Source organism: Hevea brasiliensis, chromosome 14 (assembly GCF_030052815.1).
Source record: "Hevea brasiliensis isolate MT/VB/25A 57/8 chromosome 14, ASM3005281v1, whole genome shotgun sequence".
NCBI classification, from domain to species: Eukaryota; Viridiplantae; Streptophyta; class Magnoliopsida; order Malpighiales; family Euphorbiaceae; genus Hevea; species Hevea brasiliensis.
Genome location: NC_079506.1, coordinates 88540261 through 88564615, shown reverse-complemented (window position 1 = coordinate 88564615; position 24355 = coordinate 88540261). Strand labels below are relative to the sequence as shown.

The following is a 24355-nucleotide window of genomic DNA, read 5'->3' as shown; positions in this document are numbered from 1 at the left end:
TTGTTTTGTGTCAATTAAGGACAGGAGTTTTGATTTCATTTTCACCGCAAAGAAAAATTATTAATGGTGTTAAATGGCGCTAACATGGCATGCTGATGTGACACTCATATATGATGTAACACTGATATGACATGTTGACATGACAATATACATGTGGATTAAAAAGGCTAATTTTAAAATAGAAGAGATTAAAATAATCTTACTAGTAGCATAACACAAGAAGTTTTTAATCTCTTCTTTCTGTCAATTTCACTAAATCTAGCTCATAACCAATTTACTGGTTCCTTAACCTTCAACTTGATAGGTTCTGGCGAATTGAATGTCTCTTGGAATGAGTTTTCAGGCGAACTTTCGGCTAGCCTTGCACTAGCCAAGAACTTGAGAAGATCTATGCATTTTTCCACCAAACTTATTCAATACATCTCTCTATCCTTTTCATATTTACAAGACACTTGAATACACTTAAGTAATTAAGAAGGAAGTTAACCGTTTAGGCATGAATTAAATCAAAATCATTTTTCCTCTCTAATAGTTTTGATTCAGTCTGATTTAAATAAAATACTATGAAAATATTGAAAAAATATTAAATTGATTTAAATTGAATTGGATCAGAATCTATTTAAAATTAAAATTAAAATTGAAACCGAAATTGAAAGAAATTTGTGATTCGATCTAAAGAATTGCTGACGTTGACATGAAATCAGATTGAAATTGACCCTTGGCTAGGTGATTTCTCTTTCTCCGTGGACTTGACAAAATCAGCACAAACCATGCCTGTCCTGTACTTCGTTTAATTGCTCCACAGCCATTGAAGTCAAACAAAAGGCCCATGGCTGTTAATGAAACAACCTTGTAAGGCTCTCCTTCTGTGTTGTGTTCCCACGACTGCGAGCATGGATTTCGCAGCCATGGCGCGTCTCATGTCCCTGGTTGTGAATAAGAACCCACGTGGCTGGCAATAGTCGCACTCTCAAAAAAAATTTATTTTTCTAAATAATTATTTGATTTTAATTATAAAAAATATAATTTAATTTTAATTATGAAAATATTATTATTTCCATTTAAAAGTCGGTTAGAAAATATAATTTTTATTGTTAAGAAAAATCATAAAAATAATTTAAAATTAATTTTTAAATTTTAATTAAATTTTAAAAAATTGAAAAACTTTCATTTTAAAAATTAGTGTATGTGAATATGAGATTTTATTTTTTAATTTTTTTAGGAATTTCTTTTTTTTAAATCTCCTATAATTTTTCATAAATATACAGGTCATAGGGTTTATATATTGAATTTTTCTTGTTTGATAAGATTTATCCATATATTTGTATCTTGAATTCATTGTAGTGGATTGTCCTATAGTAGTGGATTGTCGTAAGAATTTAGTATATATATTTGACACATTGACAATAGTTCATCAAACTTGAACTGCTAACGCAAAGAACTACACTACTCCCAATTCCAATGATGAATCTATTGCCTTCATTTCTTTTCCAGATCATGATTCTTTCCCTCATTACTCTGTTTCAAGGAGGATTGCAGCTAAACATTAGTTCCCCTTTCCTCCTTGCAGCTGCAACCACCATCACCACTAAAGACATTGGCAACGGAAATGCCACAGATTATGAAGCATTGCTGTCCTTCAAATCAAAGATTACTCATGACCCTCATGGAAGTTTAAGCTCATGGAATAGTTCTCTTCATTTCTGCAACTGGGTAGGTGTTACATGTGGCCGCCGACACAGAAGGGTCACCAGCATCAATCTAATATCCAAAGACTTGGTAGGCTCGTTATCTCCATACTTGGGAAATCTTAGCTTCCTCCGGGCAATAAGACTCTATAACAACACCCTTCAAGGTGAAATTTTACCTGAACTCGGTCGCTTGTTCAGGTTAAGAGCTTTGGTGCTCGCTAATAATTCGTTGGAAGGCCAAATTCCTGCCAACTTGTCTCGTTGCACCAACCTTGCTTATATATCCGTTGGCAATAACAAGCTAAGAGGGAAAATTCCTACAGAACTTGGTTCCTTGTCAAAGCTCAGATTTATACAACTTTATGAGAATAATCTACAAGGAGAGATACCAGAGTCTATTGGCAACCTTTCCTCCCTGGAAATGTTATCTGCAGGCGTCAATTTTCTGGAGGGTAATATTCCAGATGCTATAGGTCGATTGAAGAGCTTAACTTATCTTGCATTTACAGAAAATAGACTATCTGGTATTGTTCCTCAATCTCTATATAATTTATCATCGCTCACTATTCTTGCCGTGTCCGAAAATCAACTTCATGGCAGCCTTCCTTCGAATTTAGGCCTCTCTTTTCCTCAACTCGAAGAGCTTTCTGTTGCTAAAAATCTGTTTTCTGGATCGATTCCGGTGTCATTACCTAATGCTTCTGAACTTCAGTTTCTTTATATGTCATTCAATAATTTTGCTGGCAAAATACCTCATTCTCTTGGAAGCCTGAATCGTCTCTTATTTTTGGGATTGGAAAGTAACAATCTAGGATTTGGAGGAGCTGATGAAATAGATTTTCTTGGTGCTCTAGCCAACTTCAGCATGTTGGAGAATTTGGCCCTAAATAACAACAGATTAGGGGGGTCATTGCCACTTGCAGTTGGCAATTTTTCAACCCAGATTACTTATTTTGGTGTTGGAGAAAACCTAATATCTGGAATCATCCCTGCAGATATAGGAAATCTAGTTAACTTAACTGAGCTAGAACTGGGTGGGAACCAATTCACGGGTACAATACCAAATTCCATTGGTAAACTTAAAAAGTTACAGGGATTGTCAATTTATTCCAACAGACTCTCAGGAAATATTCCATCCTCCCTAGGAAACCTTTCATGGCTGAGTGAGCTTTACTTGCATGATAACCAATTGCAAGGAACAATCCCTTCTAGTCTCCAATATTGCAAAAACTTGTTGAAGTTATATCTTTTTCAAAATAATCTTAGTGGCAGCATAACACAAGAAGTTTTTAATCTCTCCTCCCTATCAATTTCACTAAATCTAGCTCATAACCAATTTACTGGTTCCTTACCTTCTGTTGTTGGAAACTTAAAAGGTTTAGGCGAATTGGATGTCTCCTGGAACGAGTTTTCAGGTGAACTTCCAGCTAGCCTTGGAAGCTGCACCAGCCTTGAGAAATTATACATGGAGCATAATTTCTTTCAGGGATCCCTTCCTTCGTCTTTTAGTTCCTTGAAGGGTGTTCAGTACCTTGATCTTTCTTGTAACAATCTATCAGGTCTAATTCCAGGTTATCTGGAGACAGTTCCATTCTTATATCTAAATTTATCTTCTAACAATTTTGAGGGAGAGGTTCCAAAGAAAGGAATTTTCACAAACAGGAGTGCAGTTTCAGTTGCTGACAATTATAGACTTTGTGGAGGCATACCTGAACTGAAGTTGCCTATTTGCCCCAACAAAGAAGCAAAGAAACGAAATTTGTCTTCTTTGCACCTGTTTGCAATCTTGATTTCTTGTGTTCTTCTTGGAGTAATCATAACGTCATCTTTCCTGTTCTCTTGGTTCAAGAAAAGGAGAGAACAAATTTCTGGTACTTCATTGAAAGAACCATTTGCTCAGGTCTCTTATGAAAAGCTCCTTAGAGCAACAGATGGCTTTTCTGTGTCTAATTTGATCGGTGTAGGTAGTTTCGGCGCTGTGTATAGAGGAAGCCTTGATGAAGATGGAATGCTCACTGCCATCAAAGTACTTAACCTTCAACGTCGAGGTGCATCCAGAAGTTTCACAGCTGAATGTGAAGTGTTGCGAAACATTCGCCATCGAAATCTTGTGAGGATCATAACTTCTTGTTCAAGCATCGATTTCCAAGGTAATGATTTCAAGGCTCTAGTTTATGAATACATGCCTAATGGGAGTTTAGAGAAATGGCTACATCCAGTTCAAGAAGCATATGTTCAGAATAATCTAAGCCTTCTTAGGAGAATCAACATTGCCATTGATGTGGCATATGCACTTGATTATCTTCATCACCATTGCCATCAGCCAATCATTCATTGTGATATCAAACCGAGCAATGTTCTCCTTGATAATGACATGACTGCTCATGTTGGAGATTTCGGGCTAGCAAGAATTCTTCCAGAACTCACAAAGCCAAACCAAAGCAGCTCAATTGGGATAAAGGGAACAATTGGATATGCTGCGCCAGGTAACCTCCATTGTCTTCATTAACTTTCGGACTTTCCAAACAGAAACTGATCAGTGTATTCATTTTACTTACATTGCTTTTCTATCCCTCTTTTTGCTCAACAGAATATGGTCTAGGAAGAGAAGTGTCAATAGAAGGAGATATCTACAGTTATGGGATTTTAGTACTGGAGATGATGACAGGGAAGAGACCAACCAACAATATGTTTGAGAATGGTTTTAATCTTAACAAGTTTGCAAGACAATCCCTTCCTGACAATATCATGGAGGTTATCGACCCAATGCTTCTCAGAGATGATGCTAACATCACGACCAAGATACAATGTCTACTTTCCATGGTTGAAATAGGAGTGGCATGTTCTATGGAGTCACCGAGAGATCGAATGGACATGAGTAAGGTTGTCAATGAGCTACACAAGATTAGGGATGTTCTTCAAGAAACTACTGCTAAGCTCCACAACTAGAAGCATACAGGTAATAATACATAGTCAATAATGCCAAATCACTTGGATATCTTCACATCACATGTCTCTTCACTTATAACTTTGACCCAATTCTTCTTTCATCTCATATTACTAACTATACATTCATATCAAGCACTTTTTATTGTTGTTATCACCTGATTACATTTATTTATTTATTTATTATATTTACTTAATTTTTTCTGATATTCTTGATGCTAGATAATAAGGTTGCATGAGATAGCGAGTAAACAAGAACAAGGTACCATGCAGATTCTAACTCTGCACTGTACATTTGATGTCCAAGTGAAGTGTTCCTCCTCTTCTCCATGCAGCTAGGGCCTTAAGATCTTCTAGCATTGGTCCCATTACATTTTCTTGATGGTGGATACCTACTTGTTTATGCCAGTTTCTTGAATAAAGAGACTTATTAGTCTTGCAATCATGCACAAGTAGCTCACTATAATTTGAATTTGAGATTGATACCATATTTAAATATGTGTCTGTGTGTGACATTCAAAAAAAAAAAATCATATGTTTAGCTCTTTATTTTCTTAAAATATATTAAATGATCAAATTACTCATATTTTGATGGCAATAGTAATTATTGCAGCAAGCAATTATATAATACGTAAATTAATAATATATTTAATAATTTAAATTGTTTTTAATATTTATGAAATTCATTTATATTAAAGCATAGTTTTAGTTTGGCATAATTTTTCTTTTGATATCTATTTTTGCTTTTCAAAAAGGCCAAATTACCGAAAAAATTTAAAACTTTGTAACCTATTAAGTTTAAGCAAATCTTTTAATTTTATTAATTTAGTCATTAAATTTTTACATTTATTTCAATTTTAATAATTAGTTTAACTAAATAATTTAATTGGCTAAAATTAACAATAGTAAAAAAGAAAATTTAAATTATCTTTATTACTCAATGAATTCAATTGTTTTAATTAAATTTGCGGCTAAAATTGAAAATAATAAGAAAAATTTAAAATAAAATTAATAAAATTAAAATTGAAAAATTATAAATATTTAATTTTTTTTTGTCATTTAGCTTTTTAAAATTATTTTTTATTATTTTTTACTTATTATGTGATGTTCATGAATTTCTTCTACAGGTTTTGACCAGTAAGATAGAAAAAATTATATTGCCAATCCTTTCAATGCATAAGTTAGTAATATTTGAAATTGAGAATAATCAATTTTTATTTTAAAGTAAGTCTAATTAGACTGAAATTCAAAAATTAATTTATTTATCCAATAAATAATATTTATTTTTGAATTGCTACGCTATAATTATGAAATAAAAATAATAATAATAACATATTTGACAAATATATGATTATTTTTAACATTTTATAAATTAATTTAATTATGAATAATAATAATAATAATAATTTTATTAATTTTATTATGTTTAGTTATTTTATTAAATATTATTATAATAAAAAAGGTAAAGCAATAAAATTGCTACATTCTGCCTGGCCAACAGAGGAACAAGAGCAGTAGAAAGCGGATTCTTCCCTCTCCTCCTTCGATTTCGTCACCAATTCCACACACGCTATCTTCTCTTGCCTAAACACCACCTCCACCACTCCATGGCTTCTCTGTGGCGGGCCGCCACCACGGCCCTTACCCAAATCCAAACGAACCAAACCAATTACAACGGAGTGGAGTTCTGGTTGAGCCCTGAGCGAACTGGCTGGCTAATGAAGCAGGGCGAGTACATCAAAACCTGGAGACGCCGTTGGTTCGTTCTCAAACAAGGCAAGCTATTCTGGTTCAAGGACTCCATAGTCACTCGCGAGTCGAAGCCACGCGGCGTCATCCCAGTGGCCACGTGCCTTACAGTGAAAGGAGCTGAAGACGTTCTCAACAAACAATACGCTTTTGAGCTTTCGACGAGGACGGATACTATGTATTTCATCGCCGATTCGGAGAAGGAGAAAGAGGACTGGATCAACTCGATCGGACGGTCTATAGTGCAGCACTCGAGATCCGTGACGGATTCAGAGATAGTTGATTATGATAACAAGCGATGATGATAGGTGTGCTTTCTGAAATATTGATCAAATCACGTTATATTAATTATCTGAAATTTTTGTAATTTCTGTGTCTCTGTTGTAAATTCTTGGTTTTTAAGAGATAATATCAGTGGATTTTTGAGTGTTTATAAGGATGATCTTTTGTAATTGCTTAGGGTTTTTTTTATTTTTTATTTTGAGTTTCCAATCCAGTTATTCTTGTTTCTTTTGTGGGTCAGCTTTTGGTATTTGGGATGGCTTCAGATGATTGTTTACAGATGCATAAAAAAGAATTCAAGCAACCAATCAGCTTTAGCTCGATGGCACTTGATTCAAGCAAACCTACAAATTTTGATGATATCCCTAGTAAATATGCCTTATCATTCATATAATTTCTTGGTACTGGAGTTGTTTTCAGGTGCCAAGTTTAGAATTTGAGATTCAGTGGGATTCGAATAAAATAATAAAAAAAAATTCAAGCAAACCTGCAAATTATTCCCCTCATAAATCAATCTTACATTTTTCTAATGTTTTCTCATTTCTTTTGCTGTCCATGCCAAATGTAATTCCCTAATCAGATATCTTATTTCCACCTAGTCTCTAGGTGTCTCCGTGGAGCATCAAAGTACAGAGACCAAGCACTGTTGCTTTCTGTGTGCTGTGTTTTCTTCAGGCTCTAGTTGTGGATCCATGATATCCTTGACCATTTCAGGCAAGTGCCATTCTAGTTAAGATGCGGAGGTTCAGATCCTCCTGATACATGCCATAAAGCATCCCAAAACTTTATGCATCTCCTTGAATAGACACCCCTGCACCTATGACATTTTCTGCATCAACATTTAGAATGAATTTGTCAAATAATATGCTGCTATAAGGAATGTATGCTACTCAATGGAATTCAATGAAACTTGCAAAGTTTTTCACCTAAAGGAGCACCGTATCCAATAAAGTTCTTTATAATGGCCGAGCTAGTTTGTTCATTTTCCTCTTGTTTGGAATTTATAATTTTACAAGAATTCAATTCTATTGATTTCTTTTTGGTAAATTCTTATATTTTTTGAATAAAAAAATTCAATTCTTCTTAACTTGAAAAAAAAATTTATTTTCAAAGAAAAAGAATTGTGTGAGAATTCAATTGAATTCTCTTCTATTCCAAACAAAGCTTTTGTGAGTTTTCAGAAGCCATAGCAAGAATTTGTGGGTTAAAAATACTCATATTAGCAACTGTACTCTTGTCAAGAACATTTTTGAGTTTGAAACCACTATGAACTGATGGCTGACAATGACAGGGAAGATCTTCAGAGAGCTAAGCAACATAAATTGAATTTTAATTTTAAACAATGAAATCTGAAAATTATGCGACTGTGGCCCCTTAATTACTTTCTAAGGGCATTCAGATGTACACTACTCATTACTCAAACACTCTAAGCTAGCTACTGGCTCATTGTAATGGTTACAAGCAATACTTGTATATGCAATTCAACCTATATTTGAAGACCTATTGCTTGAAAATGCTTTGAATCTTCTTTTTCAAGAACTATATTAAGAAAGATTGACACCATTGTCCTCATATGTCACAATTCTAGAAAGACGACTCCACTTCTATATATGAAAGAAGCATTCTTATGATACATAACTGAAATGATGGAGAACAAAAGTGAGAATGTGAAGAGAGACAGAGGTAGGCAGGCTCCAGAAGGGCCTGCTTTCTACCATCATCATCATCATCATCCCTCCGGCTACCCTAATTTTAATAAATTATTATGGTAGATCGCTGATCTGATGGAATCGAAATTTATGTTCTGGAGCATCATTATCTTCATCTTCACTGTGGCCATCATTATCATCCGTGATGATCATATGGCTACTCATCCCTTGAACTGTATTCATAAACCAAGGGGGGAAAAAGAACTTGAGGAATATTTGTAGAAAACTAATACGAACACACCAGTGATCTAGAGCTCATGATCTATGCTAGGCATACAATTTCCTTCTATACTAACAAAATGCATAAAACTAATAGCTACGAACTCATGGTTTTGAAGAATATTGTGGGAGAAAAATTTATAAATAACTACCAGCCGCACCCTGAATGAATATTAAATGAGGGAACTTCAGATATCAATAGATTGCATAAAATTAATAGCAGCAAAATAAGTAAATAAGACATTTTTAGATGTCAAATTAATAGTTTTTTTTCCTAAATAGATATCATGGTTTAAAAGAATATTAATGTGAGAATTATAAATAGCAAAGATCGCATGATACTAATATGCATATTGCTGTTTCAATTCACTTGGCGATGGTAGTCTTGGAATTTTTATCCTGTCAAAGAATTTCCTTGTTCAGTATGTTACTCATTTTAAACTAGCTTGGCAGCATCGTTTTACTATCATGGTTAAGATGATTTCTTGATTTAAGCCAATGAGGGGCTAGTATAATAAGCTGAATTCTGACGGGTGTTCTAATGGGAACCCGAGAGCTACTAGTAATGGAGGACTATTCAAGAAGATGTTGGGCATTGGGTGAAGGGTTTTCTTGTTTGAATTGAATGGTGTAATGCAGTTATGGCAGAGCTTTGAGTTGTTTTACATGGGCCTGTTATTGCTTGAGACCTGGGTATCAAGAAACTGATAATGGAGTTTGATTCCCAATCGGTTGGAGGCTTTCTTATTCAAAGGGGTAGTTATATGCGTCTTAGCTTAGTGCAAAATTACTTTTGTCTTATTAATAGTGATTGGGAAGTTTGCATTTGTTTACTATGAGGCCAACTGTGTTGCAGATTGATTATCTAAATATGCTTTGGGATATTCTTGCGAGATGCATTTGGTTGATGATCCTCCTACTGCTTGTATTCCTCTTTTGCAAAATGAAGCTGTTGGAGTTGGCTTTGTTATAAAACATATATAAATGAGATAAATTTCCGAATAACAAAACATTGTATAAAAAGTAATAGGTTAATGCAACTGGTGGCTTTAGAAAGCTAGGGGGGGAAAGACTAAGATAAATACATTAGAATACAAGTTTAGCAAATTCAATTCCTTGCAAAGATAGCTTTTATATTTGGTGCACTCTAGTCAAAACCAACAGAAGGCTGTTTATTTGATGCTTGAAAACTCTCTAGCTACAATAAGAACAGCATTCATACTACAATTCAGGTAGTAGTAAGGAAACATATGGGCACAACAGAGGATGAGAAGGGAGTGCAACACAGCTAAACACGCTAGATGACTAGAAACTTCAGTCTTTCATTGTATAGAAGATGCCTTCTCTTCCATAAGCTTCCTTTATCAGATGCAGTTCCCTTACCACATCTATTATTTTCATGCGGTCTCTAGGACTCTCCACAGAGCATGAAATCCCAACTTTCAGCACAGATACCAAACATTCCTGTATCCTTCCTCCTATTTCTTCATCAGATATCAAGTTTTGATCCACAATATCCTTTACTCGATTGGGTAGTGCTATTCTAGTGAAATTGTGAAGGTTCAGGTCTTCTTGAAACATGTCATCGGTTGGTCTCTTTGCTGTAAACATTTCCAGCAGAAGAATCCCAAAACTGTAGACATCTCCTTGAATGTTTGCACCTTTGCTCATACCATACTCTGCATAAAGATGCAGAAAGATGCAGAATGAATCCAAGCTAATTTAGAGACTTAGAGGGCACAGACTGTGCTTATTGCAAGAAATTCAAACAAATATGCAAAAGAAAAAAAAAATACCTGGGGCAACATATCCAATAGATCCCTTTATGATGGCGGAGGTAGACTTATCATCCTTGGAATCAGCAGAAACTTTGGAAAGGACTTTGGCAAGCCCAAAATCACCCACATGAGCAACCATGTCTTTGTCAAGAAGTACATTGCTAGGTTTGAGATCACAATGAACTATTGATGGTTGACAATGACAGTGAAGATACTCGAGTGCAGAAGCAACTTGGATGGCGATATTTAATCTCTGCTCAAGATTAAGACTTCTGAATTTACCTTGTTTATCTACATCTTTTTGTGGATATAACCAGCTTTCTAAACTTCTTCCAGGCATGAACTCATAGACTATAGCTCTGAAGTCATTGCCTTGATAATCCAAACTTGAGCATACGCTCAGTATTTTTAACAAATTACGATGGCGGATGTATCTCAGAGCTTTGCATTCAGAAGTGAAGCTCTTTGAAGCTCCTCTGCATCGAAAATCAAAAACTTTCACCGCAACAAAAGATTGGGTGTTGTGAAGGAATCCTTTATACACGGACCCATAGCTTCCCGAACCTATCAAATTAGCCTCAGAGAAACCTTCAGTTGCTTGTAAAAGTTCTTGGTAAGAAATTTGGATGAATTGATGGTTGAGTGGTGCGGAAGAAAGATTCACCACTGAGTTGTTTTTCCTGTAGCGAATGATTAGTAAACCTACTAACACAGCTGAACAAATAGCCACAATGATTAATGTAACGATCACTTTCAGAGCTTGAGAAATTCCTCTTTGATTAGAGTGCAGGAAATTACAAGCTGGAAACTTCAATTCTGGGATTCCTCCACACAGTTTTTTGTTTCCAATAAGAGAAATTATACTAGCATTTTTGAAAATGCCGGTTTCTGGAACTTCACCTTCGAGATCATTGAAAGAAATATTTAAAATTTGCAAAAAAGGAAGACTTCCTATATACTCTGGTATCATCCCAGATAGGTTATTACATGAAAGATCTAGCTCATTTAATCCTCTTAAGGCACTTAAAGTTTGTGGGATTGTGCCTTGAAAAGAATTACTATTCATTCGGAGACTCATCAAGCTCAAACAAGAGCCTAGTGAGCTTGGAATGCTACCTGACAGTTTGTTCTGAGAGACATCTAAACTTTCAAGCTGTTTCAAGTTGCCAACATCTGGCGGCAGGGTACCAGTTAAGGAATTGAAAGAAAGATTGATAAACACAATGGAAGAAAGGCGAAACATGGATTCAGGAATGTAACCATCAAGTTCATTCAAAGCAAGATATAGGTTCAACAAATCATGACAGTTCCCTAGACTTGGAGGTATATTTCCAGACAGATGATTTTCCCCAAAAGCAAGATCATATAGGAAAGTAATATTACCAAGGGTAGATGGAATTTGTCCTGTGAAGTTGTTGCCATGGAAATACAGTTGAAACAGATTTTGGAGATTGCCAATAGTTGGAGGAATATTACCATGAAACATGTTGTGCTGCATATCCAAGACATTTAAGTTCACAAGGTTCCCTATCTCTGAAGGAACGGTTCCATAAATCTGATTCTTTCCTATTGATAAGTATCTAATTTGGGAGGAGAGGTTGGCAATGGAATTAGGCAATGGTCCTTTGAGAAGATTTCTGCCTAAGAACAGCTTCTCTAATCTGCTGCAGTTTGTTAAATAAGGAATAAAACTTAAATCATCCCCACTTCCGGTTCCTAGCAAGTTGTCATTTAGACCAATCCATGAGAGATTTGCTAACCTTCCTAGTTCTCCTGGTACAGGTCCAGTGAAACTATTCAAAGGAAAAGAGATGATTTTGAGCTGCGAAGCATTTGACAATGAAAAAGGGATGACACCTGTGAATCTGTTTCCTCCAATCGTAAGTCGCTTGATGTTGGGAAATCTCAAGCCAATATCTCCTGGGAGACCTCCTTCTAGCTTATTGAATGCCAGTGATATACTGATAAGGCTCGACAGATTATACAAGGTAGAAGGAATAGCTCCAGTCAGATTGTTACCTCCAATTAGAAGAGACTGCAATCTCGTCAATTGACCAATCTCCTCAGGAATGCTTCCTTCTAGCCTAGCCTCTAGCAAACCAAGAAAGATGAGAGATGAGACATTCCCTATGGCAGGCGGGATCTTTCCTTGAAAATTGTTGAGGCTAAGGTCTAGAACTGCAAGATTTGGTAGAGAGGTAAGCTCAATTGGAAATTCCCCTGTGAGATTGTTATCAATAAATTTGATTTCCCTGAGATCTTTACAATTAGTTAGATTCTTTGGAACTTCCCCTCCGAAGGTATTGTTGTTCAGATATAGGATGCGTAAACGGAACAACTTTACAACCTCTTGTGGGATTTCTCCATGGAAGCTATTGTTCTGAAGGACGATACTTCTGAGAAAGCTGAGATTCCCTATGTGTGGTGAGATAGAACCTACCAAACCCTGTGAGCTCAGGTTCAGGATGGTTACCCTCCCAGGGTGCTTAATGCTGCAAGATATTCCTTCCCATTGGCAATGATGAAGAGAATTGTTCCAAGAGTTGAAGACTCCATGGGGATCTACAGTTATTTCATCTTTGATAGCCAACAAAGCCAATCTATCTGTCTCGTTCCGGAATAAGGCATATCCCAGAAAAGAATTTGCGTTGATGTCGCCCAGAAGAATTATATAAAGCAAGAAGCTCCAAAGAACACTCATTTTTGCACTTGGGTTGATGGCCACTTAAGCTTTCTCTTCTCTCAAGTTCTAATTCTGAAAGCAAATGTGCTCACTCTTGGTAGTCTGCTAAGCTTTTGCCAGCAACTTTTATATATGATCTCTCTCATGTCCTGTCTCCTCTTCATTGGATGACTTAATCTTGGTTTTCACGCCCTTCACTTTCTTCCATTATATTTCTTTACCATTTTCAAACTCTCATGAAATTTCTTGCAATTTTTATTTTTATAATTATCTCTGACTGAGACTCAAACTTGAGACGACTTTAGTAAATTTCTTAGATTTTAACCAAAGAATCAATTGGTAGATGATATATTTGAAAACATGTATCTCAACCAACATTCATTTTTATGAATATGCAGAAAGTGAGGCTTTCTTTTCTTTTGTTCTGTATTGCATTGGATTGTTCATATCCAGGGATATAGGACAATTAATTATACAAGAGTTTGTTTCTGATTTTGACAATAAGCATAAAAAATGACCAAGAGTTGGTGCAGTAAAACAAGATCAATTTTTAATTAGTAAAAACCCACATCAACACTGGCCTGGATGTTGCTAGAAGAAGAAAAATGACTGGTTGTAACAACAAATTGTCAAGCAAATGATATTGGATTTATTCAAAATGAGTCTCGGCGGTGAAATTTCTTAACTTCACTTGTATCTCGATGATTTTATTCCTTATTAAATGGAGTAGTGGCCTTAATTTTCCTCCTGTAAACCGCGTCTAGATAAAAATTTCTCTTTTAATAATACTGATCTTATATAAAAGACAGGTAACAATTGACAAATTCTTTTTTTTTTTTTTTTGGTGTATGTGAATCCTGTTTAGATTAAAATCTATTTTTGTATTTGAGTCGGATTAAAACATAAATTTGAAACCCCTCGATCCTCAACTTTGAAATTTGATATACTTCAATCCCTCACACCATAAACCCTCCATATCTTGCAAAATTAATTGTCTGTTAATATCAGCTATCGACTAATTTATAAAATGCAGCTTCTAACCAAAATAGTCAAAACAAAGCCATTATAATTACCTTTCAAGCACCACATACTAACGGTTTATTGATGATAGGGACAATTTGAAACATGAGTCAAATGTGAGAGTATAATTAGTAATTATGTAAATTTTAAAATTTAATTACAAAAATTGATAAACTTTAAATATTTTTTTTTTATAATTAACCCTTTACTATTCAGTCAATAAAGTTTGATGAAATACACAAGTCACTTTTTTAAAACCTCATGATTACATCTCTAAAATTTAATTATGTTAACAATTTAATCATCCCATTCAAAATTCTTCCAATTTCCCATTAGTTATATATAGAAAATAAAATTTGGTCAGTTTGACTTAATCCAATGACTTAGACATATTACTCATTTGACATAGCTAAATTTGAGCCTCGCTACTCTAATCATTTTATTAAAAAAAGAAAAACAAAAATTAAACCCTAATTTTAAAATAATACCAAAATTACTCTCACTTTTTCTCATTTCCTATGTTGGTCATCATCATCAATGGTCGCCACCAATTTCCTATGACCAGGAAACTAATATATATGTGTTTATATTTGTAAGTTTTTTCATATTTTAACGTATTTGTCGAAATTTAAAAAAAGAAAAAGCCTTCATTTTTTCAAAGGAGAGAGTTATTTCCTTTAAAATTGACTTATTTTTTTTTCTTTAATTAGAAAATATTTTATGTTAACCAATTTTACTAAGCACTCACTAAAACATATGAAGCATTGGTGTTTATTCTGAATTTCTTATATAGAACCATTGTGAAAATTATTATACAAAACTTAAGTGCAAACTCACATTTGAATCCCAAATGTTAGACCTATATATGACATCCAACATATGCTCCATCCTGTGCATATTTTCTTTGCATTATAATGAACTAGCTAAAATCCTTAAACAAGAACTGACTATTCAACAATTCAAAACCCCAAATGTTTCTTGTCCATTGATTGTGAAATCCTTAAAGTAAAGGAGACAAATGAAACCTTAGTTTGAATTATAGTATATTTTCAGTGCACATAAAAATAATGTTCTCTCTTTCTCACAAGAAAATGTGAACTTACATGACGATGCATATGCACCCAGAACAATCAATAATCATTTTAAGTGAAGACGTGCATATGCATGAAGTAAAAAGAGTAGCCAAAGTCTGTTGTTACAAGTTCAACCACAAGTCTTTTTCCTTCTTGATTCTCCGTCAATTAATGAATGAAGAATTTTCTTTGCGATAAGAAACTAAATTTAGGTCGCAGCAATTAAGTAGTTTTCCTCTGTGATATATTATCACAAAGACTGGTGATTTAAATCCGAGTAAATAAATCGTTTCAGCAAACCCATAAGTCCATTGATTTCTCTTTATTGGGTAACATAGCTTTAATGCTTGAATTCACGTTTAAAAGAAAAAATCTTGAATTCAAGCTATTGTATGATGGATATAAAAAAAGGTTAATCAGATGATAAAAAGAAAAAAAAAATTATTAATATAAAATTAGTTTAATCTATGAAAGCTAGTTTTTTTTTTTTTTTTTTTTATGATAACAATATAAATAGTAAAATTTCTTCCCTTCTTCATTTGTTTGGGGTGGAGAGTAGAGTGAAAGAAAGGAAAATCCGACAGCAAAGTTTTTCTAACATCTCCAACCATCTCCAACGAAGTTCAGACAGCAAGCTCTCGTTTGACGTTGGTGGGTATGATCCGAAACGAATTGTAATTATATTGAAGGCAAAATCCCTCAAACAATAGTGCATTGAGAGGTTTAAATGAGAAGATCTCTCTCACGTAATAACTTTTCCAGGATGATATGATTTCAGAAGACTTCCATTTCCATTTCCCAAGCTTTCAATGACACTGTTTCTTCCCATTCAATTTACCTTGTACAACTTGAGATCTCTGAAACAACACCGTTTCTTCCTCCGAAAAACAACAGAAGAAGCTAAGAATGGCATCCAACGAAGCTCATAGCAAGAGCAAGAGCTGCACTATTTTAATTAATATATTTAAAAAGTATTTTTATTAATAATAACTCTAATAATAATGTTAAATAGACGTTAAATATTCATTAATCAGAAAGTTGCAATATCGAATAAAAAAATAATTATACATCACAGTATATTGAAAAAAATAGTCATGGGAGAATTGATATTACTATTTGTTTGATTATAGACATTATATAAGAGTCAATTCGTTTATTATGAAAATTAATGAGACGTAAGATCCATAACTATGTCCTTTTAATTGGAAATAAGTAAGAGAGCATTATTCAGTTCAAACAAAATAAATCGAATCTAACCGCTTTAATTTGGTAATTCAATTTGGTTTTTAATATAATTCGATTCGGTTCCATTTTATATTATAAAAATTTCAGTTATTTCGGTTCTGTTCGGTTTTGAAGAGAAAAAAATCAGTTAAACCGAATCAAACTGAATAGGTTTATTGATTTTTGAATTGATTTATTGTTATGGGGAATTTATGAATTATATATAATTATATATATACAAATTGTTTAATTTCATTGATTAATGATTATTAGGTTCAAATCAATGTCAAAATCATACTAAATAACTTAAAAATCAAGTCTAAATTAAAAAATTAATAAAAAATAAAAACCGATCGGTTTGAACTGAACTGAATAGAAATAGAGCGGTTCGGTTCAATTTATTTTTTCATTCATTTTGGTTCGATTCAATTTCTAAAATTTGTAATTCAATTTTCATGATTTGATTCGGTTTAATTTAGTTCAATTCGATTTAAACCGAATGCTCACCCCTAGAAATAAAAGAGAGAGGGGCAACCACTGAAGCAGTTACTTTCCATGCACAAATTGAGTAAATTCCTTGAGGGTTTATTTTTTTTTTTTCACAAATAAACATAATTAAGTTTTAAGAGACATTTGTGAATGAGTGTGTGTGGTGTACGTAAGGCGCGAATTGGCGCAACTGAATTGAAGATTGTCGTATACTTTTAGTAATAAAAATAATTATTTCTTTTAAAAAATGGGAGCTTATATAATTGTAAAAATGGGAGCTTATGCATCAAAAATATTTAATAATTAGATAATTATCACACATAATTATTTAATTTTATGAGTGCGTTCAGAAAAGTGCTAAATTTGAATTTGTTTTATAAAACTCATTAATTTCATAAAAGTTATTATAAGAAAATTAAATATTTTTAAGTTAACTTGCTAATACGTCAACTATTTTACAAATAAAATTATCTAATTAGTGCCTGCTCATAGAGAAAAAAAAGGGAACAAACAATGTAGGGCTTTGACAGCATAGGGATAGTTGAATGCATTTTATGAATCCTATTTTCTTTTTTTTTTTAAGAAATTAATAAAATAAGATAATTTTATTTATAAAATAGATGTTGATTTAACAGATTAACTTAAAAACCTTTAATTTTTTGTCACAATGACTTTCATAAAATTAAATTAAAGTTCAATGAATTTTATAAAAGAAACTAAAATTTAGTAACTTTTAGAAAAATACTCTATGAGTGACCGCATATAATATCTACTCCCTAATAATTAGGGATGACAATGGATAAGGTACCTACGTACGAAAATCACCTTTCAAATATTTGAACATGTCCCAAACTCAATTATTATTATTAAAAAAAAATCCGAACACATTTAATTTTATATATTTTAATTAATATTTTGCATAAAAAATATTTTAATTAATAATTTATATTTTAAAAATTTAATAATTTCATTTTATATAAAATAAAAAATACAAAAATTTATATATATTTTTTATAAAAAAATATATATTTTATATTTAATTAATTATTTATATAAATGAATTCGATTAACAGATACCCAATACATAAAATTAAAACTTAACTAAAATTTATGATGAATATTATTTTTTAAATTCAAGTTCGATTATATAATATTCAAACACTTTCTTCCTTCCTATTAAGGTTATCTAGGATAGGATAACGGTAAAAAAACACGGACACTTCTGCTAATAATCTTTTCAAGTGAAAACAATGTGCAAGTGCATGGAGTAAAAAATGTAAGTATTGTTACAAGTTTGACTAAAAATCTTCCTCCCTCTCGATTCTCCATCAATTGATAAATGAAGGAGTTTCTCTGCTATCCGTTACTGAATTTAGGCCGTAGCAATTGAATGGCTTTTCTCTGTAATTATCACATAGACTAGTGGTTTAAATACGAGTATCCAGATTGTTTCAAACAAACCCATAACCCAATGAAGTCTTTTTATTGGGTAACATAGCTTTAATGCTTGAATGTCCAAAACACAGATTGTTTTGTGTCAAGCAAACAGCGTAAAGTATTTGAAAGGTTGATATATTTAAATGGAAAATGAAATTTTTTCTTTTGTTCCTTTCAAAAATTATATTTCTAGCCGAGCTGCCAGCGAAACCTGCCGCTGGGCAGGCTCGCCGGTTGAAGAGTGTCGCCAGTGTCATTATATTCTATTGTTTTGTTTTGTAAGATACCGATGTGGGACAATCTTCTCCAAAAAGTGTAGGCAGCAAGCTTTGTTTGAGGTTGATGGGTATGATCCGAAACGAATTGTAATTATATTGAAGGCAAATCCCTCAAACAATAGTGCATTCAGAGATTTAAACGAGAAGATCTCTCTCACGTAATAAGATGATATGATTTCAGAAACTTCCATTTCCATTTCCCAAGCTTTCAATGACACTGTTTTTCCATTCAATTTACCTTGTACAACTTGAAATCTCTGAAACAACACCGTTTCTTCCCCCGAGAAACAAAGAAGCTAAGAATGGCATCGAACGAAGCTCATAGCAAGAGCAAGAGCTGCACTGTGATGACAAAAACGACGGACTAAAATTCCTGCGAAAAGTAGCTAAAATACTCATCTTTTAGCGTCCCAAAAAAGAAGAAAAGGCTCTCTTGGGTTCAATTCGAACCCTAACGCCATTGAAATTTCAAAAAGAGCAGGTTATGGCTTGAAATCGGAGATTCAGGTGATGGGTCTCATCTGAGATATTTCTTGGAAAGAACGAACCGTTAGTTAAATACCCGCCTCCAGTTGTTTTGATTATCTGAAGTTGCCAATCAGAATTTGACACGTCGGAATAGTGTTTGGATTAGTGAGTTCGTTCCGTGGGTTTTCCCAGAATTTCGTCTTATTTGAGGGACTATTTTGGATTTTTGAGTTTTTTATCATTAAAATTAGGGTATTTTACTATTCAGTCAATCGAGTTCTGGCAACCATGAAGAATAGTGCTAGATAAGTTTACATATCTTCAGGCCTTACGTCCCATCCTTTTCTCGTGATTCATGGAAAAGTCTCTTGCATATAATAGGTTTGCTAATGTCTCATGCAACGGTGCTGGTGCTGGTGCTAGTTCCACAAGTTCCTCCTCATCATCACTACTAATCCATCCATGGTAAGGTCTACGCCTTTAGCTTGGAAGAGAATCCACTTGTTCTAGAGAGCGAATATCATGTTGGCAAGAGTGGCTGCTGCTCCCAAGTTTCGCAACAGAAAGAAAATTTCCATTTGTTTCCCTGGAATTGCTCATTTGCTTCTCCCTGGAGCCTTGGTCTAAGTTGATGTCCTTCCGAGTATTTCCTTCTCGTTCAGCTTCTGGTAGACGAGCATTACATTCTGCAAAAGAAAAGCTGAGCTAAGGAAAGAAAGTAAAATTCAGAGTATATTTGAATGAAGTTCTGCTTTATTCTTGTCAATTGCCATAGTAAGAGGCACTTCATTCTTGACTTCACGTGAGCAAACCCAATTTCAATTTAATTTTTCTGATTGATAATCCACTTTTAATTATCTCATGCAAGAAAGAATAATTCAAATAAACTATATGATATTCTTTCCTGAGTCATATCAAATATATTAATTAAAACTCACTGCCTCTCAATAAAAATAGCCAATTCTAATTAATTCAATATGTCAAGTGATCATTCAATAAAAATTTCTATAGGACAAGTCTTCTACTCTCAATGAATCAAAATTATCAAATACCACAAAAATTGATACCCAAAAGTATTGAGTAAAATAATAAATTATTGCATTAATAACAAAATCAACCCAAACAAATTAAATAAAATAAAATTCCACACTACATCAAAACCTCCAGATTAAAAATTAGCTAATTCAACCTATCATCCAATGAAAACTAAAATATTAAAATCAAAATAAAAGAAAGAAAAACTCTACAGGGCTGCAGGGCTTCTCCAAAATTTTCAGAGCCCAAGATAACATCCACCCTTCTTTCTCCTGATGCGGCTAGGTTTGTGGAAGTCGTCGGCCAAAGATACTCCGCCTAGAGAAAAGATGTTTTTATAAAGTAAAAGAAAAATTATTATGATGTTAATCACTTATCACAATGGTCGCCACCAATTTCCTATGATCAGGAAACTAATAGATACTAGTCATTCATCCACGCATTACTTGATTATAATTTAATTTTTTATTTTAAATTTTTATTTAATTTAAATTAAGCTAATTTCAATCAAATAAATTATTTATTTTCTTTATATATTGGTAAATAAAATTTAATTATTCTTTAAATATATATATATTTTTTATTTATTTTATTAATACTTTTTAATTAATATATTTAAAAAGTATATTTGTCAACAATAATTCTAATAACAATATTAAATAGATCCTAAATAGTCATTAATTGACACTACAAGAAATTAAAAAAATAACTACGAAAATTACCGACTAAATGTACTTAAATTTCGTTGGTAATCATTGATTTTCGATGAATTATCAACGAAATTTTTTCGCCTACAAATACTAGCGTAAGTAATTTTTATCGACAAAAAAATATTGTCGCTAAATTTATAGATGAATTATTTTGTAGGTAAATTAAAAATTTTTTTAGGTAATTTCATAGGAGATTTTACTCTTAGAAATTATTGACTATTTATTGACAAAATTTTTCGTTGGTAATTATCGACGAAATTTAATTTTCATAGCTAATTTTTATTTAATAATTTTTAATTTAGTCTTTTACTTTTTAATTTAAAATTTAATTTAAAATTTAACTTAATTTTAAAATTTCAAATTAATTTTTAATTTATTTTTAATTTTTAAATTAAATATTAAATATTAATTATTTTAATTTAAATGCAAAATTAATATAAAATTTTTTAAGATTTAATTGACTTAAAAAAATTACTAGTGGGCCAAAGTAGGCCCCACATAGTGGCTATGCCACAATTACATGTTAGAGAGTGATTCTCCTTTTATAGATAAACTCACTTTCCTCCAATCTATTCACAAAACAATATGAGAATTTTACATTTTTTATGATTTACCAATGAATTACCGACTAAATATATTTCGTTAGTAATTACCGATGAAACAATTTTTGTAGGTATTTTTTTAAAATTTTATTTTCTATTTTCTCCTTAATATTACCTACGAAAAGTGTTTCGTTGGTAATTATCGACGAAAAAAATTTATAGGCATTTTTTTAAAATTTTCTTCTCTATTTTCTCCTTAACATTATCTACAAAAAGTGTTTCGTTAGTAATTACCAACGAAAATAATTAAATTTTTTTGACCTTTTTAGAATTTTTTTTCTCTACTTTCTCCTTAGTATTACTCACGAAAGCATTTTGTTGGTAATTACAGACGAAAACTTTTTGTAGGTAAAATTTTTTTGGCTTTTTAAAATTTTTCTTTTCTATTTTCTTCTTAATATTACCTACGAAAAGTATTTCATTGGTAATTACCGACAAAAAAGTTTTAGTAGGTAAAATTTTTTTAGCTTTTTAGAATTTTTCTTCTCTATTTTCTTTTTAATATTACCTATGAAAAACTTTTCGTTGGTAATTACCGATGAAAAAATTTTCGTAGGTAAAATTTTTTAAGCTTTTTAGAATTTTTCTTCTCTATTTTCTTTTTAATATTACCTACGAAAAACTATTCGTTGGTAATTACCGATGAAAAAGTTTTTATAGGTAAAATGTTTTAAGCTTTTTAGAATTTTTCTTCTCAATTTTATTCTTAATATTATTTACGAAAAGCTTTCGTTAGTAATTACTCAAGAAAAAAATTCATAGGTAATTTTTTTTTAATTTTATTTTTTATTTTCTCCTTAATATTACCTACAAAAAACGTTTTGTTGGTAATTACCAATGAAAAAAAATTTATAGGTAAAATTTTTTGTACCTTTTAGTATTTTTTTTCTCTATTTTTTCTTTAATATTACCTATGAAAAACATTTCGTTGATAATTACCGATGAAAAAATTTACAGATATTTTTTTTAAATTTTATTTTCTATTTTCTCCTTAATATTACCTACAAAAAGCGTTTTGTTGGTAATTACTGACGAAATATTTGATCGGTATTTTTTTTATTTGGTCGCAAATTTTACCGCCAATGTTATGCACCACTTTTACCTGCGAAATTACATCGTCAGTAAAACGTTCGTCTATAATTAGTCGGTAATTTCATAAGTAAAAATTGATTTAAATTTTATTTCTCTTTTTTATCGGCAAATCGTCGATAAATTATTAATAAAATTCTATGATCGGTAATTTTCGTAGTTATTTTTAACATTTCTTATAGTGTGAAACTCGCAATATCAAATAACGAAATAATTATGCATCGCAGTGTATTGAAAAAATTAATCATGGGAGAATTAATATTGCTGTTTGTTTGATTATGGACATTATATAAGGGTCAATTCATTTGTTATGAAAATTAATGAGACATAAGATCCAAAACTATGTCCATTTAATTGGAAATAAGAGAGAGAGGGGCAACCACTTAAGCAGTTACGTTTTCATGCACAAATTGAGTAAATTCCTTGAGGTTTTTTTTTTTTTTTTCACAAATAAACATAATTAAGTTTTAAGAGACACTTGTGAATGAGTGTTGGATGCATTTTATGAATCCTATTTTCTTTTTCTTTTTAAAAAACTAATAAAATAAAATAATTTTATTTATAAAATAGTTGATAGGTTAACAGGTTAATTTAAAAACTTTTAATTTTTTATCACAGTGACTTTATAAAATTAAATTAAAGTTCAATGAATTTTATAAAAGAAACTAAAGTTTAGTGACTTTTATAAAAATACTCTATAAGTGACCGCATGTGATATCTACTCTTTAATAATTAAGGATGGTAATGGATAAGGTTGTCACGACCCAACCTATGGGCCAGATCGGTACTAGGACTTGAGCTGGCCTAAAGCCCCTAGGCCTGTGGTAAGCCTAACTATTCATTAACCTAATCCTAAAACTCATTTTGAGCCTAGTTTAAGAATTCAACTAGACAGAGTCTGGTTATAACATGGACCATACAACGGAGAGTTTTTTACTCGCTCGACCTGTAAGTATAATATATAATAATTTGGGGAGCTCAGCTCACCCTCTACATTCTCATAATGTCATAAAAATCAAATGGGAGCTCAACTCCCTCATCTAGTCCAATAATACATGCATTTAATAAGTTTACAGATCCAACATGGCAATTATAATACAGACCCAAATTAAATAAGTATTTCTAACACATGCGAAATTCTAGAAATTAGCAAAATTATATAAAACATCACAGGCATTAATAGATGACTTGCGAGGGAGAAAGGCAGGTTAGAACTCAACAAAAAATCTCCTGTATCCTGAAAAAATAAGGTGAACAGGAGTGATTATTCGACTCAGAGAGCAAAATACCTATTTTAACTATAATTTCTATAGTTATCTAAAGCTAATGCATCCTAAAGAGTGGAATGTAACACCATCATAATTTTCATACAAATCACATCATAACAACAAAAAGGTAATTTGGAGCACTCACACACCCATATAATATTCAAACAGTACATATACGGGAGCTGATCCCCTTAATCCATCCTCTGCTAGCGAGTATCTCTAAAGCCGGACTTTCGCTTAATAAACCAAATGCGGGGGCCAGCAAGATCATCTCTAGCCGTGGCTACCCCGATTTATCCATAAAGGATCAGATCCCAACGAGTCAAGCTCCAGCCGCGTCTACCCGTCCTATCCATAACTAATACCACACACCATATGCACGCCAACACACGCACACTGCTCCAAATTACCATAAAACAGCATCCATAAAAATTTCATCAACTAAAGCTATAACATAAAATGTGCCTAGTATTTAACTGCGTAAATATATTTATAGATGATACATGGGCATGCCTTGAATAATAATAATATTAAAATTTTAATTAAAATCAATATTCTACTCACAGACGTAAATCGAGGTTACTATGGCGGCTGAGCGGAGGAAG

At 32.4% G+C, this 24355-nt stretch overlaps 3 protein-coding genes across 4 annotated transcripts; 2 read left to right on the top strand and 1 right to left on the bottom strand.

Annotated features, from left to right (window-relative positions):
- The first annotated feature begins 908 nt into the window (after positions 1-908).
- Positions 909-5109, top strand: LOC110633306 (probable LRR receptor-like serine/threonine-protein kinase At3g47570). The gene is made up of 4 exons (XM_021781851.2): positions 909-929; positions 1495-4177; positions 4282-4650; positions 4860-5109. Exons 1-3 carry the CDS (start codon positions 909-911, stop codon positions 4638-4640), a joined length of 3063 nt encoding a protein of 1020 aa, XP_021637543.2. The 3' UTR covers positions 4641-4650; positions 4860-5109.
- Positions 5110-6135: 1026 nt separating this feature from the next.
- On the top strand, positions 6136-7641 carry LOC110633327 (pleckstrin homology domain-containing protein 1). 2 transcript variants are annotated; one of them, XM_021781889.2, is made up of 2 exons: positions 6136-6694; positions 7275-7641. In XM_021781889.2, exon 1 carries the CDS (start codon positions 6245-6247, stop codon positions 6686-6688), a length of 444 nt encoding a protein of 147 aa, XP_021637581.1. In that variant the 5' UTR covers positions 6136-6244; the 3' UTR covers positions 6689-6694; positions 7275-7641. The 2 variants fall into 2 exon arrangements, with proteins under 2 accessions (XP_021637581.1, XP_021637580.1); XM_021781888.2 differs by having other exon boundaries at positions 7268-7641.
- A 2089-nt stretch (positions 7642-9730) lies between these two features.
- Positions 9731-13139, bottom strand: LOC110633305 (putative receptor-like protein kinase At3g47110). The gene is made up of 2 exons (XM_021781849.2): positions 10393-13139; positions 9731-10275 (listed from the first exon to the last, which is right to left on the bottom strand). The coding sequence occupies exons 1-2, from the start codon at positions 13073-13075 to the stop codon at positions 9911-9913; spliced, it is 3048 nt and encodes a 1015-aa protein (XP_021637541.2). The 5' UTR covers positions 13076-13139; the 3' UTR covers positions 9731-9910.
- Positions 13140-24355: the final 11216 nt, after the last annotated feature.